This window comes from Octodon degus, unplaced genomic scaffold (genome assembly GCF_000260255.1).
Source record: "Octodon degus isolate 3935 unplaced genomic scaffold, OctDeg1.0 scaffold00145, whole genome shotgun sequence".
Classification (NCBI taxonomy): domain Eukaryota; kingdom Metazoa; phylum Chordata; class Mammalia; order Rodentia; family Octodontidae; genus Octodon; species Octodon degus.
The window spans coordinates 176,834-192,468 of NW_004524721.1; the positions used below are offsets into that span (position 1 = coordinate 176,834).

The 15,635-nt window shown below is 38.1% G+C and overlaps 1 protein-coding gene across 3 annotated transcripts in view; it reads right to left on the minus strand.

Moving 5' to 3' along the window:
- Positions 1–14,316, minus strand: part of LOC101589209 (sperm-associated antigen 6) — a 105,915-nt gene extending 91,599 nt beyond the window's left edge. Inside the window, exons 1-3 of one of the 3 annotated variants that reach the window (XM_023701984.1) lie at positions 14,158–14,316; positions 13,983–14,078; positions 6,085–6,120 (exon numbers count right to left, since the gene is read on the minus strand). In XM_023701984.1, coding sequence (XP_023557752.1) covers positions 6,085–6,120; positions 13,983–14,078; positions 14,158–14,182 — 157 coding nt within the window. In that variant the 5' untranslated portion in view covers positions 14,183–14,316. The remainder of the gene's footprint in view (positions 1–6,084; positions 6,121–13,982; positions 14,079–14,157) is intronic. The other 2 variants (XM_012517089.2, XM_023701985.1) reach the window with 2 other exon arrangements.
- Positions 14,317–15,635: the final 1,319 nt, after the last annotated feature.

The following is a 15,635-nucleotide window of genomic DNA, read 5'->3' on the forward strand; positions in this document are numbered from 1 at the left end:
AAGAAAGAAAGAAAGAACCATTGAAAACTGTTCACAGATGTAATGGCAGAAAAATAAGTTGGGAATATAAAATAGTATGGTACTGGCAAAAAACAGACCAGAGAATCAATGGAAAAGATTAAAAGTTACAGAAAGAACACCAAACATACTCACTACCTCACTTTTGACAAAGTGGCCAAATGTGCCCATTGGAAGAAAGATACCATTTGTAGTAAATCATTCTAGAAAATCTGGCTTCTACATGCCAAAGACTAAAACTAGACTTACCATGGGGTGGCTTCTGGAGTTTGTGATTGATTATTGTGGGTGTGGGTGCTGCATCTGCTTTGGGGCATGTAATTTGCATTACAATGTAAAGAGGAGAGAGAGGATACCTAGCTGCCTGATTTGCTGCCACTTTCTTTACTCTTTGCTCTTTGCTACCACCATGAAAGATTGCTCACTGCCATGTGCCACTTTGTCTTGGAGCCAGCTGAGTATGGACTGAAACCTCCAGTAACTGTAAGCTGAATAAACCTTTCCTTCCTTCATTTTGAATGTCGGTTATTTATCCCAATAATGAGAGAAGAATAACTAAGAGTAACTAAGAATAACTAAGAGTAACTTTCTGGATTTTTAAAGGTTGGGTTTTTCATATATCTCATAGTTTTGTCACATATATGACTTAATCTTACTGCTTATTGGTATTTTAGAGGTCTAGTTGAAAACAAGTGACATTTGTGAATGTGTGTCCAAAGGAAATAAAGTCTGCTCACTTTTCTAAATGCTGTAAATACTATATCTTTATCATATTAGAATCATTATGATTTTAATTACATAGACACTGAATTATACAATTTTTTCTATGGAACTATCTTTTCAGACAGTGTTTAAGTGAAATTTGGTTTTCAAGAATGGACCTTGGAGTGTCATCCAGGCTGGCCTCAAACTCATGATTCTCTTGATTGACTCTCTTGAATGATATTAAAGGTGTGTACCACCTTGTGATAGTTGATACATTGTGTCAACTTGGCTGAATCAGCTCCAGCAGTTCTCAGCATGGGGGCTTAGCCCTGCAGGTGGGCAGGGCCCTGGAATTGAGAAAGGCAGGAAGCTGCCATGCCTGGTTTCCTGCCACCCTGCCCCGCTTCCGTGGAGAAGTCTCAGTCTTTGGAGGAGCTTGATCTTTGTGGCTGGGCGACTGTGGAAGAGCTCCGATCTTCACTGTGGAGTGCCAGTCTTTGCAGTCAGAGCAGAAGGAAGAGAGAGGCTTGATGGACACTGCCGCAGCTCCTGCTCCTCCTCTGCTCTTCATTGTTTTCTGCCAGGTGAACTGATGTCCTTTGCCTTAGAGCCAGTGGAATATGGACTGAATGCTCCATTAACTGTGAGCTAAGTAAACCATTCTTTCCTTCATTTTGAGTGCTGGGTATTTGTCCCAGAAATGAGTAAAATGTAACTAAGACACACCTTGTTGGGCTTTCATTTTAATGATTTTATTTTACTTTTTTAGTTATATGGTTTGGTTTAAGAATAGACATCATTCACCAACTTTTTTTATATCTTAACTGAAATTATTGCCTGTAATTATTTTAAAGCTATTCTAAGCATATTTTATATTTGCTTCATTAGTGCATTTATTATAAAGCTTTAAATGTATGCTAACAAATTTAGGTTTTATTTTTAGACTATTATACTCTTTTAGTTAAAATGGTACATGTTCATTATAAAATACCATGTAATACTTGATAATGACAGCAAATTAAAAATGGACATAATGTGACTTTTCTCCAAAGAAGATATACCGGTGTCTAATAAGCACAAGAAAAGGTGCTTGATATCATTAATGCCCAGGAAATAAAAATCAAAACAACAATAGTGCCACTTCACATCCATTAGGATTATTTATTATTTGTTTTTAAAAACAAAAATAGCAATTGTTTGTGAAGATATAGAAAAATTGGACCCATTTTACATTGTTAGTGGAAACAAAATTGTTATAATCACTGCAGAAAACAATTTTGTGGTTTTTTATTGATGGTTACACAACCATGTGAATAGACCTAATGTCAGTGATCTATTAAAATGTGTTGGGCCTTCCCAAGATCGAGAATGCAGACACTTAAAAATAACAACTCAGAGATGAAAAAAAGGTGATAGAACCCTGTGATTCTGGAAGGGTCTGACAGGAAATTGCCGCCTACAGAGAAGAAAAATTGGAGACAGAACATAACATACAAAAAGAAGAACCAGCACTTCTCTTTGGTTTGTGGCTCATGGTTCATGAGAAAGGAAAATTATATCTACAGACACAGTGAAAGTACTGATCTCCAGAAGCCTTCAGAGAGAAAGAAAACAGTGGAATAAAACAGCAGATGCTGTCTGGTACCAAAGCTGGTGAGTAACTCTAGTCCCAGCACCAGACATCCACTGAAGAGAGTGGTACAGTAAGCTAGGGAGGGATCAGCTGAACCTCAGACTCAAAGAAGCTGCAAGTTTGGCTTCATTTCAGCTTCCAGTGTTATGTTCCAACAGTGACTACATGAGGGACAATCACGGTAGAAATCTATGATCAGGGAGCTGCAGTCAGGGTAAGGAGTCAACAGACTATCAAGGGACATACAAAGTGTATTGGCTGCAGACTGGTCACAGTCCCAATTGCCCAATCTGGAAGCTAAGATCAGCCCCACATCCAGTACAAACTACTACATGCTCTGAAGAGGCTGGTTCCCCAGTAGGTTTGGGCTCTTAATGGCTACCACAGGAATTTTATTTTTTTTTATATCTTAATATTTTTCTTTCTATTTTTAGGTCTTTATCTACATTTGTTTGTTAATCTATTCATCAATCTTCCTTTCCTCAATTATCTTTTGATTTAGTAGTTTCATGAGTGAATGTTCTCTCTAATTCTGGTTAGCTTCAATAATCACTGGCTCACTTCTTCATTCTTTCTGTTCTCTTCTCTTCCCTACTTTTCTAAAGCTTGCATGATCATCCAGCCTTGATTCCACTATATTTCTCTTCATTTATCTGTTTTATCGACTCTCCCTCTTAAATTTACCAATATATTGTAAAATCACTATACTAAGGTAAACAGCTTGCATACATGCTTCCAATTTATGATGGGTTTTCTTATATAACTAGATTTTCTTCCTCTGGCTAAAACTACCAAATTAATAGTTGTCATAGTTTGTGAATTTCTATGCTGTGCTTCATGCTACTGCCATTCCTAATTGTACTGCTTTAGCCAGGATGTCATACCTGTTGTAATTAATTATTCTGCCTTATATAACCATATCAGAAAGCTCTGGAGTAATAATCATCATCACAGCCTAGCAGCAAAACAATGGGGACTGCGCCAAATAGATACCAACATCTCACACTTAAAAAACTGGGAAAGTGGGACCTTGGGAGAGACACAAAAGCAAAGAACCTCTCTGACATAGAAGTGCACTGAAGAACAAATTTCATATGGAGGCCTTGATGCTAGTGATAAAGCTATCAACTACAAAAACTTACAAGATTCAATGAAGAAAACAAAATAAAAGTTTTAAAAATAGAAAACAGTAAGACAGAGAAGTAAAATTGAGCTCCAAACCTCCAGCCCACCTGGAATAAGTCCAGGATACAGTGAGATACTACCAAATTAAAAACATGAGCTTTCTGAAATGATAGCAACAGAAGTAAAGACACAAATTCATTAGACTATAGAGGAAATCATTAGAAATAACCTTTCAGGTAAAAAAAAGAAATGATGATGATAATGAAGAACTTTTTCAGCAAATCTAGTACAGACACAGATTTTTAAAAAAATTACAAAAGCATACAAAAATGATGAAGACCATGAATTCCCAACATAGGAAAGAAATAAAATGCATGAAACATATGCTGAAAATTGAAAATTCCATTAAAACTATGTGAATGAAAGTGAATAAAGACTATCATACTTGGAAAACAGAATCAAGATCAGTGATCACAACAGAAAAGATCTTTCTAAGATAACAAGGGGGCAGCAAATAACAGTTCAGCAGCTGCAAAATAATGAAAAGAACAATAATATAATTGGCATCAAGGAGAAAGCAGGAGTCAGGACAAAGGTTATAAAAAGATTTTTTGCAAAAGTAATAAGCAGAAAACTTTCCAAGTAGAGGAAGAGAATTTTGCATACCTTAAGTGAGGCATATAGAACTCCAATTAGATATGACCAAAATAAACCTACACCCAGGCATATAATAATCAAGATTCCAGAAATTCAGCACAAAAACAATATTAAAAGCTGTTAGAAGTCCTAGCCCAGGCCTGGTGAGTGTGTGGGAGAGTTTCCTGCTACCCTGCGCCGGTGGGACCTACTGGTCCCAGCCCAGGCACAGCATGGGTGAGACTCTCTTTCACCCACTTGGGATGACCCCACCACTCTGTAGTACCCCCCAACCCCCCACCAAGTAGCAATTTCTGCCACATCCCAGGAACCCCCGGAGCCAGTCCTAGCCCAGGCCTAGTTACCTTTCCATCAAATACAATATCTGTGAATGGAAGGTCAAGACTCGGCCACGCCCTGTCCTCTAAGGGCCAGGAGAGCTGTTAAGTGTGACCCCACATATGTCACCTCCTGCTTCTGCCTTCTGGACTTGCTTCACGCCAATGGAGAATGTGGGCGAATGTATATTCAGATGTACACTAATATATTACCTGTTAAAGTTTGAGATTTTATGCTATGGCTATTATGCCAAAAGAAGAATTATTATAATTTATAATTTGAGGGGGTTTCATTGTAAAAATTAAATATGCTGCTGTAGAACTTTAACACAAGCTATAAATGACTTCATTGTTTTTCAAATGAGGAATAATTACATTTTATTGAAGACATACTCTCTCTAGTGGTGACTTCAAGTATAAGTGAAGATTTGTAGACTTTTCTTATGAGACACTCCAGCAAACAGACCTGAAACTTACTGCCTCAGTGTTAGTTTAATTGGAAATGTTTATGTTACATTTCAGGCTGTTTTGTGCTGAAAGAATGATGTAGTAAATCAGCAACATCAATTAAGTATATAAATTTCAATTATTTTCATTGATGAATCATTAATATACAAGATTAGTTCATTCATTTTATAATTACAAATCAGTGTCAAAGTTAGAGGAAGCATATTTCAATACTGTATGTACATGAACACTTGGTGCTTTAGTCTTTAGAGTATAAGTTGCACAGGAAAATTTTAAATATTTTCTGTATATAATTATGACACAGACACACAAATATTACTTACTTTATATGCCAAAAGCCTTAAAAATCTTTCTGTGAGAATATTGATAATATTGTACAATTATTGCACATTTGGTATGTAGAAAGGAATAGTAGGCATATATTCATATTGGAAAACTTTATTATTTGGAAGTTCCAGAAATTCTGGTTTATTTCAAGTGAAATGAGAAAATAGTCATGTGTTGTTCAGATGCTATTATTCTAATTTACTATACATTTACATGAAAACTCAAATGGTGAAGCTACACAGCACCTAATTTGTCAAGGCCTAGAGCTTTTTGGTATCCTCTCTCTGCTTCAAGAATTTAATTTCTCATTTATTTTAAAAGATACTTTCAAACAAGCTGATATTAAGTTGGTTTTCCCTGAAGCTGTTGAAATATCTATTGCTTTAAAAAATGTGATTTCCCTCTCCTGTTTAATAAAAGCAAGTTATTAAAAAAAAGCTGTTAGAGGAAAAAAAGACAAATTGCTTATAAAGGAAAGCCCATTAGACCAACAGCAGACTTGTCAATATAAACCCTGAAGTCAAGGAGAGCATGAAGTATTTCAAGTCCTGAAAGAAAACAATTTCCAACCCAAATTGATGTACCCTACAAAAATATCTTCAAAAATTGATGGATAAATAAGATATTTCCAAGACAAAGAATAGCTTAAGACAGTAATGATCACTGAAACAACACTATTAAGTTTACTAAATGATATTTTAAAAATATAAAAATGACTAAAATTCCAATAACACCAATAGAAAGAGGCTACCAGGCAGGGGAAGCAACTGAAGAGTGGAAGGACAGGGAACCAAGAGCAGAAATATAATATGGCAAAGATAAGACAATACATACCAGTTTTACTTATTAATGTAAATAGTCTCAATTCACCTGTCAAAAAGAAACAGTGGAAAGAATGGACCAAGAAAGAAGTTTTTAACAATATGCTGTATACAAGAAACATATTTGGCTCAGTGCAATCAGCACTTCTCTGGCAAGTGTAAGGGCCGGAGTTCAATCCCCGGTTGTGAAAAAAAAAAAAAAAAGAAAAGAAAACACATTTAATGTAAAAATTCATAAGCTGAAAGTCAAAGGATGGAAAATTGTACTCCATATGAATAGGAACCCAGAAAAAATCAGAGGTAGCTATTCTATTTGCAGATAATTTGAACTTCAAAGCAATAACAATCAAAACAGATGAAGAAGCTATGTTCACTACATACTTTATATTTATATATTTTGCATATTTATTCTCTTTTAAGAATTATGGTAGGCAGGGCATTTATGATTACTAGGGAAAACAAAACTTATTAATATCAAAGAGAAATATGAGGGCTGGGGAGATAACTCAGTAGAATAAGCCCTTGCCTGGCAAGTGCAGGGTCCTGAGTTCAATCCCCCGGTACTGCAAATAGAGAGAGAGAAAAAGGAAGAGAGGAGGGGGGGTGAGAGAGAGAGAAAGAGAGAGAGAGATGGAGAGAGATGGAGAGTGAGATAGAGAGAGAAATTAAGAGTTAATGTAGCATAAATTAAGACACTTAACTGACTTTAAGAGCTCAGGGAAGGCTTGCCTAAGGAGTCAATATGTAAAATGCCATTAAACAAATGAATAGAAATTAGAAAAAGAAAAGTAGATAAATTCCCAAACAAAAAAGCAAAGGCCCTGAAACAACAGACAAATGTAAAGTAGAATTGTGGAGTATTTAGTTATTCAAACAATTTTGCAGAAAACAATTTAACCTAGACCATTAAGTTTTAACCTTCCAACATTTGCCATTTATAAGTCTCACCCTTGTATAGGTTCATCTATAGATTATTTTTTAAATTCTCCATTCTATCTAAGACAACAATAAGACTTTTGTCTTCACTCTATTGTTTTCTTCTATGTCCCAACACTTTGATAATAAAACACATAAATGCTCAGGTAAGAACAGTGATTTGCAACATAGAATAGAACTGAATAGTCTTTTGATTTCAGGAGAAATAATTCCTAAATTGTTAGGTACATACAAACTCAAGAGTTTTTATAACATCCTGGCGTATTTTCTACTTAAGCATATGTAACAAATTTTTCCATTCCTATATTTAGAAAAGGTCAGTGCTTCAGCTAATTATCTTTTATATTCACAATTTTAAGATCTTGTGTGTATTTCTGTATATGTAGTAAAACAGGTTAAACTCAGAGCCTTAATACTTAACTTCATCCCCAGCCTTTTCTATTTTTCAGTATGTTGCAAAGTTGCTCAGGCTAGGCTTGATTTCTGATCCTTCTGGCTCAGTCACTCAAAGTGCTAAACTCAGACTGGCCAGACAATCAGCTGACTAAAGTGCTTGCTTAGGCAAAGCACAAGGACCAGTTCTGTGCCAGCCCTATTCCTGGGGCACATTGCTGAGACAGTGACTGAGACTGGGCCTGGTGGCATGAGCCTGTAATCCCAGCTCTTAGGACTCCCAAAACAGGGGGATCACTACAAGTCCAATCTGTAGAGTGAGACTCTGTAGACCCTGTACTAAATATTTTTTTTTAAAAAGTGTTACACTTTTTCTATATTGACAAAATACATCAAACTTAAATAACATAATTGGTTAAATGTTTGGAAGTCATTCTGCTGTCTTTTCTGTTTCACTATCCTTTAGAACCCCAGGTTTCTATAAAAGAATTGCAATACATGCACATGTTTTAACAACATCATGAATGCTAATAGTTTTCTTTCTCATAGCATGTTGAGCTAAAAAAATAATTAGAAGATTTTCATTCAGTTTCACACACATCATTTAAAATCATATACCAGTAGCTGGCGAGATAGCTCAATGATCTAAAGGGCCTGATTAGGCAAGCTTAGGCAAAGCACAGGGACAGCAGTTTGATCTGTGGCACCACATGCTGGGTCAGCCCCACCAGGGCTGATCTGGCAAAAAAATAAAAAATAAAAATAAAAAAATAAATAAATAAATAAAATCATATACCATATATTACTGAATTTCTTAAATCTTGAACCCACTTGTTATGGTTTGTATCTAGTTGTCCTCCCAAAGCATCATGTAGGTCATGGGGCAAACTCTGCTGGAGAAGAAGCAATGGCTTGAGGGGCAGAGTCAGATAACCAGGGCAGAGTTCAAGGTGTGGGAACAGAGAGGCCCAAACCATTAAACTGACAGCACACACTGTCTGTCTCTTCCCCCCACCCTGTGTGGTCTCTTAGAAGTTTGGAGCAGACCATCCTGGACACAGTGGCATCCCAGTCTCTCTTTCAGACCACGTAGCACGGAATGGCAGTGTCTTGAGGTCTTGCTATATAATTCAGGCTGCTTTCAACTATGAAACTTAGGGTAACTGTGAGCTAAATAAACCTTTCCTTCTCTAAGCTTGAGTATCAAGTATTTGTCCCAGGAATGAGAGAAGAGTAACTAAGACAGAATTTGTTCCAGAAGTGGGGTTGTTGCTGTGGCTAAACCTGACAATATGGATTACAAGCATTTAGAAATGGCTTATTGGAAGACATAGGAAAGGTTTGGAGATGATGCCAAAGAGTGAAGCGCTGAAACAGCTTGGGCTGTTCTGTAGGGGAGATTCTGATCAGCGCTCAGACCAGAAAACTGATAGAAAGCCAGCATGTAAACACCAGGCTGAGGAGGTTACTGCTGGGAAGAAGGACTGCATCGATGGTTGGACTCCAGATCATTTGTGTTTTTGCTTGGCAGAAAGTTTGTCTGCATTTTGCCCATGTCCAGAAACTTTTTCTGAGACTGAAGTTAAACATGGAGCACTAATTAATCTTTCAAAAGAAATCTCAAAGCAGCCAATATTGGGGCAGTGGCATGGTTATTTATTTATTTATTTATTTATTTATTTATTTTACAGTATTGGGGATTGAACTCAGGAGCCTGTGATGACATGGTTATTGTTGGGGGATCTTAGTCAGATTTATGTTGAGAATGAACAGCAAGAAGCTCAGCAGAATGATCTAAAATTGAGTTTGGCCAGAAAAGATGCACCAGGAAGAATGTGGAGTGCAAAAATAGAGCTGAGATCTCCATTGCTCAGGAAGGAAAGAATAGAAAGGATAGCCTGAGGACATCACAGGAGGTAATAGGTCTCCATTCTTTGCAGGGTGAGAACCCAAGCACAAGGGACTTTGCTTTGAGGAGAAAGCTACAGAGCCCTATTTTCCAGAATGGAGGCAGCAGGCACACAATGTTCCAGAATGGAGGTGGCAGCCATGTCAGATTACAGAATGGTGCCAGCATGGAGAATTTGTTTCTTGGAATCAGGGTCAGAGTGCCCAGTGATCCAGGCACTCAACCACTACAGCCAAGAGAGAGGAAAGCCTGGCTACTGCTCCAGCTGGCAGCAGACATTGGCATCATCCACATGGCACTGGTTTTAGGTGAATGCAGAATGCAGGCGTTCTGAGGTTAAGAAGGCTTCCACCTAGATTTCAGAAGGAGGCCTGGGAGGCCAGGCAGTGTGCCCCTGAGAGGGCAATGTGTGAATCTGTGAGTGAGAAGCCTATTCAGCGGAAATCACAGAAGTTTGGAAAAGCGAGGAATGTGGATCACCTAAGGGAAACTGCGTAAAGGGAGTAAAGCCGGCCTAAAAGAGAAGCCATGGGAACTACCACTAAGAGCACCACAGGTGCGGAACCACATGGAGTTCACAATTTGCCAGATTGCTTTGGATGTTCCACTTAGGAACAATACTTAAGGATGTAGGACTTAAGCTTTGGATGCTCTACTTAGGATGTAGGACTTAAGGCTTGCCCTGCTGGATTTTGGACTTGTTTAGGTCCCAATGGTTTTTTATCCTTCTGTGTATACCTTTCCGAATAGCATTTATCTTGTGCCTTTGAATGTTGAATTATTTAACTTTTCATTTGTACAGGGGCTCACAGTTGAGAGAGTTTGCCTTAGATCTAGGGGGTGCCTTGGGAATTTGACTTTTCAGCAATGCTGAAACTGTTGGGACTTTGGCAACTCTCAGCGATGGATGAAAATGCCTTTTGGACAAAGAGATATGCAGGAGACTTTGGGGGCCTGGGGGCAGAATATTATGGTGTCTATTTGTCCCCCTAAAACCTCATATAAATTATGGGACAGACACAGCTAGAGGAGCAATGAGTGGTTTGAGTGGTAGAGCCAGAGAACCAGGACAGGGCCCTAGGGGCAGGGCCACAGAGGTATGAACATTTAAACTGGCTAGCCTGTGCTTTCCGAGAGATGTGGAGAGGGTCATCCTGCACACTAAGGCATCCCAGCCTCTCTTCCACTATCTTGAAACCTCCAGTAACTGTGAGCTAAAGAAACCTTTCCTTCCCTCATTTTGAGTGTCAGGTATTTATCCCAGCAATGAGAGAAGAGTAACTGAGAAACCACTCAATTGCCTTAATTAGCAAAATATTTTCATACAGATGTCTATTTAAAATGTTATAAAACTCCTTCATTTTTACTGTTTGGAAAATGGATGTAAGTACTGACTTGCCACATTTTACTGCAGGTTCTATGTAAAATATTACATAACTTTACCCCCACTTAGAAAAATAAATTGGGGCAGGCCTGATAGCTCAGCGGAATAAAGTACCTGCGTAGGCATAGCACAGCAGCTAGGCTTCCATCCCTGGGCCTGCCATGCCGGCCCTGCCCTCTGGGTGCACTGGAATGGCAATTGACATTGGGCATGGTGGCTTGTGCCAGTAATCTCAGTGCTTGGGAAGCTGAAAACAGGAGAATTACTACAAGTCCGATCAACATAGTGAGACCCTTTTGACCCTGTAGAACCTGTCCTAAATACAGAAAATAAAAGAAAAAAAGAAAAAGAAATCATTTGGAAGTTTATTAAACAGTTTGAAATTATTTTTCTTGGTGTTTTTATTGCCATTTTGTATTCCCAAATGCCACAACACATTTTTTAAATTTTATAACTAACCAACTACCTCCAATTGGTGAAATTTTATAATCGATAAAACCATGTATGATCTTTAGTATTACAGTCATGTGTTCCTGATTATTCAGAGGAAGTATCAAAATTAATTTTTAAATATCTTCAAAATGTAATTGTTTAAAGCTATAATGTTTGAGAGTATATACAAAGATTTTACAAAATTCAACTTTTTCATGTTTATTTGATTTAAAGAAAATAAAACCATTTTCATTTCTCATTCATCATTTCTTATTTAAGAAAAAAATCTCCCCAAGTTTGATCCCCAGTCCTGAAAAAAAAAAAAAAAAAAAAAAAAACTCTTAAGAGTCTAGACACTTTGCACATAGTTCTTAATACCAATTTTGACTACTAAAATTTTTTTTTAAATATTCTAAGAGATCTTGGAATATTTGGATTACTTTGGGTCTATTAAATAAGTCAGTTTCTCTCAGCACCTCAAAAATACAGCAAGAAATATGAGATTTAAGGTATAATAAAATATACTGATAATCTTCACCTTTAATATTCCTTTCATATACAATGGCTTGAAATTCTTAGTAAGAGAACTACCAATTGATCAAGAAGCCTATTTGTAAAATGTTTTTCATGTTACCTTGGATCCGTAATACATGGCTACTAACAGCATGCTGGGGAGAAAGAGAGATAACAAAATCTTACCAAATATATAGATGATATGCCAAAGACAGTAGTAAAGCGCATTGCAAAGTCACTGTCAAACTGCAAGCACTCCTCTAAATAAAATAACTGTAGCACAGAAGTGATAAGCACATATTGTGGTTTATTCAAAAGCATTTTAAATCAATGGTGATTTTTTAAGAGTAAATAATTTGGTTAAATTGACTAAGGAAAGGTTTGCATAACAACATTTACGGGTTGTTTAATTAAAAGAAAAATACATTCAGATATGTATGATCAGTGTTTAAAGCAACGAAAGAAATGCTGAAATCAAATCTCTAAAATAAAACACATCCAAAATAAGTTTCCCAGGAAAACAGGCTTATTATGTCATTAAGATAAAGGAAAAAAAAGCAGATTTCAACATATTGCTATATTCCTTTTGTATTCAATTTCTTCACAAGCCAGGCTATAAACATCAAATCTAAATTACTTACAACTTTGGTCTTCACTTAGCCTGCAAGTTAGATTAAATTTGATAATGTAAGTAGTGTGCAGTGGGGCATATATGTAAGTACTAGCAATTTGGGAGAATGAGGCAGAAGGCATTGCTTGAGACCAAGGAGGCCAGGAAGGAAGGAAGGAAGTCCACAGTCTACACTGTACTCTACTAAAAGCTGATATTCTATACCTTAAGTTTTATACATGTGTCCAAAGTAAATCTTTGTATATAACAAGTATCAACTCAAAAAGGTCATTGAGGAGGACTCAAAGAAATAAAAAAGTATGCAAATGTAAAATGCTTTAATAAAATTAGTTCGTGTATATGAAACATTACATGTGAAGTATTGTCTGGGTACTGAGGGGTATACATACATACACAGACACACATCACAGAGAATAAAGACAATTTACATGCAAAAACTATAGAAGATTATGAATTCTGAAATAACTTTGTCAGAACAGAGTATTTCTAAAGAACTAGTGGTTACTCATGGTTAGGGAGGGCAGCGAGATTGAATGATACGAGGGATCCTTGCAATAATCATTCTGTATACTGATTATGGTAGTGGTACATACAAAAGAATCATAATACACAAGTATACTGGGGAAACCTGAGTAAAATCTATGAGTTGTGATCAATGTCATCATCTTGGTTCTCAGGTAATATTACAGTCTCCTAAGAAGTTAACATTCAGAGAAACTAAATAAAGGAATCTCTATTATTTCTTACAATTTTATTTGAATTTAAATTAAAACTGAGAAGCTTTTTTAGAGAATAAAAAGTTTACACTTTCTCTATCTTAGATATGTCATCTCCCCTTAAAATAAAACTCAAAAAGAAAACAAGATTATCAGTGGAAAAAAAAATTTATGTGTAGTAGTAATTCTTCTCCAAGAAATCCAAAGTAAACATTAAGTCTAAATAATTTTCCTCTGTCAAAACGTTCTTAATTTATTTTAATGTGTTAATTTACAATAGTTTAAAGATCCTACACTCTTCTACAAACTTAAGTTGTCTTATACATAGTAATAATAAACTGCTACCTTACGGTTCAGAGGGTGGTGGAAGAATCTTTAATACAAAAGAAAAAATTGTAAAGGGTAAAAGAGGGAAAAGGAGAGTGAAGAGGAGGGTGGATGGGGGAGACTGAATTCAGACTAAGGGATAGAATACGGCCTAAAACAAAGATCGCGCTAAGCTACGCGGTGTTTATGTTTTGTTTTCATTTTAACCTGTTTTCACTCACTTGAAAAAGATTCAAGAATTTCATGTCCCTTTCACTAATCCAAACCAAGAAACACTGTGCACCAGTCTGGAATTCTTTGCTGTGAGGAAACAGGTGATCAAAGGCAGGGTGACAAGTATCAGCACCCTTATAAAAAGGATCTAATCAACGTAAATTCCCATCCAGAAAAATGCCTCCAGGGGCTCTGACTCAACCTGACAAAGTGCCCAAAAGCACTGAAGACAGGAAAAGGGGAGATCGCATCCAACTGGAAGCTTTGCCCTCGCAGCCGGCTTCAGAATACAGGAAGCCAACGCTTCTCTAGCCTTAGACGGGGTGCAGGAACTCGGGGTCCCCTCCCCCCGCAACGCTCAGGCGACCCTGGCAGAGCAGTAGGCTTGGGACTGCGCGGGGTGGTGGGGTCGAGGCGAGGGAGGTCCGAGCCCGGGAGCGGTTCCGGTGAAGCTCACCCGCGTTTTGCAGCGTCTGGATGTTCTGGGGCCTGGTCGCTTGCTCCGCCACCTTCTGCACGAACTGGAGCCTGGCTTTCTGATACTCCTCCAGCCCTGCAGAGGGAAGTTCGCGGGGTAAGGGCTCCGCTGCCAGCCCGTAGGGTGCCTCCCGTCTTCGTGCCCCAGGGCCTACCTTGTAGCACCTGCCTCTGACTCATGGCGCCTGCAGCCCCTCTCTGCTAGGCAGCAGTCCGAAGTCTATCCAATGACTTTGCTTCTGAAGCGGTTAGCTTCGGTTGGTGTACACTCGTCGCCCTGACAACGGATCTCCACCCCCACCGGAGTTGGAAGGGCGCCAAACGCTTTCCTGCGGTCCCGGTGTGACGTCACTGGATGGCAGGCCAGAGCATCCAATCCGAGGACTTTGCACTCGGAACTCCCAGCTGCGCCGCGCACAGCCTTGGCCTGGTGCACTCTGGAATTAGCAATATTTTCTAAAGAAAGGTAAACAGTGTCTCAGCCCAAAGTTTTGTATACTGACTTTTCTCACTTCAGGATTCCTAGTAGTCTGTCGCTGTTTCACAATTCGACTTTCTCGAACTCACTGTTTTGCGGGTTTTCAAAAATATTAAATTATTCCGGATTTTTCGTTATGTGGTGGGATTTTGCTGTACCATACAGTATACTTGTGTTACTCAAATTACGTAGCTTTATGAAATTAGAAAATGGTTAAGAGCATTAGAAGTGTTTCTACAAGTGTGGGAAAGGTTTATAATAAAATATAAATATATATAAATACTAAAATATAACCTCGCTGCTTCGCTGATTTGCATTTATCGAGGGGGTGTCTGGAACGTGACCTCCATTAGTGAGGGACCTCTGTACTTGAGTACTCCACAGTATATTGAAAGCATTTAATAGGCATTCCTAGAGATGCAATGGGAAAGCAGAGTAAGAAATAATAAGATAAAAACTCTCTTTTATGGTAGCTTTCATCTAATGATCACCAGGTTGGGTATGTCTTCATTTTTGTTATTTTTTTAAACATTGTGTCTTTTTAATTTAATTTTGTTTCAGAGTGACATTTCCTTATGAATAGGTGAGAAAACCTTTACCTAGAAAGCTGTACAGCTCTCCTTTAAATAACTTTATTCATCCAGTTTCTTTAACAAAATTTAAGTACTGTACTGAGTCTACTGCCGGTTTCTAGCTTGTCCTTGAAAACTATATGCAAATATGTGACTGACAGAAGAGGTCCGGACACTTGGGGGGTTGAGGGGAGGATTAACATCTATGCACGTGTTGTGCCATATCTTGTTACTTATTCTCTGCTGTTCGCGCCTTTTAAAGCCAACTCTACACGTCTTAAATATGAAGATTTTCTTTTCCGTGGAACACTGAAGTAGGGATGAAGTCACAGCCCCGACTCCTCCAGCTGTTTCTGCGCGGACTTCCTCTCTAGTAAGGCAGAGGTTGAGCTCTTCTTTTTCTCTCTCCCAGGGTAGACCCTCTCCTGCCCCGCCCCCGCAGCCAGCATTTTTCCCCTGGAGGCACCCAGCTGCGGGTGGGAATTAGGATCTAAACTCTGTGCTTTTGATGCAAAGACAGTCACTTCGCAAGTTTTCTAAGGCGGTAGCACACGCTAAAATTCCCCGCAGATTGTTGCTGTTT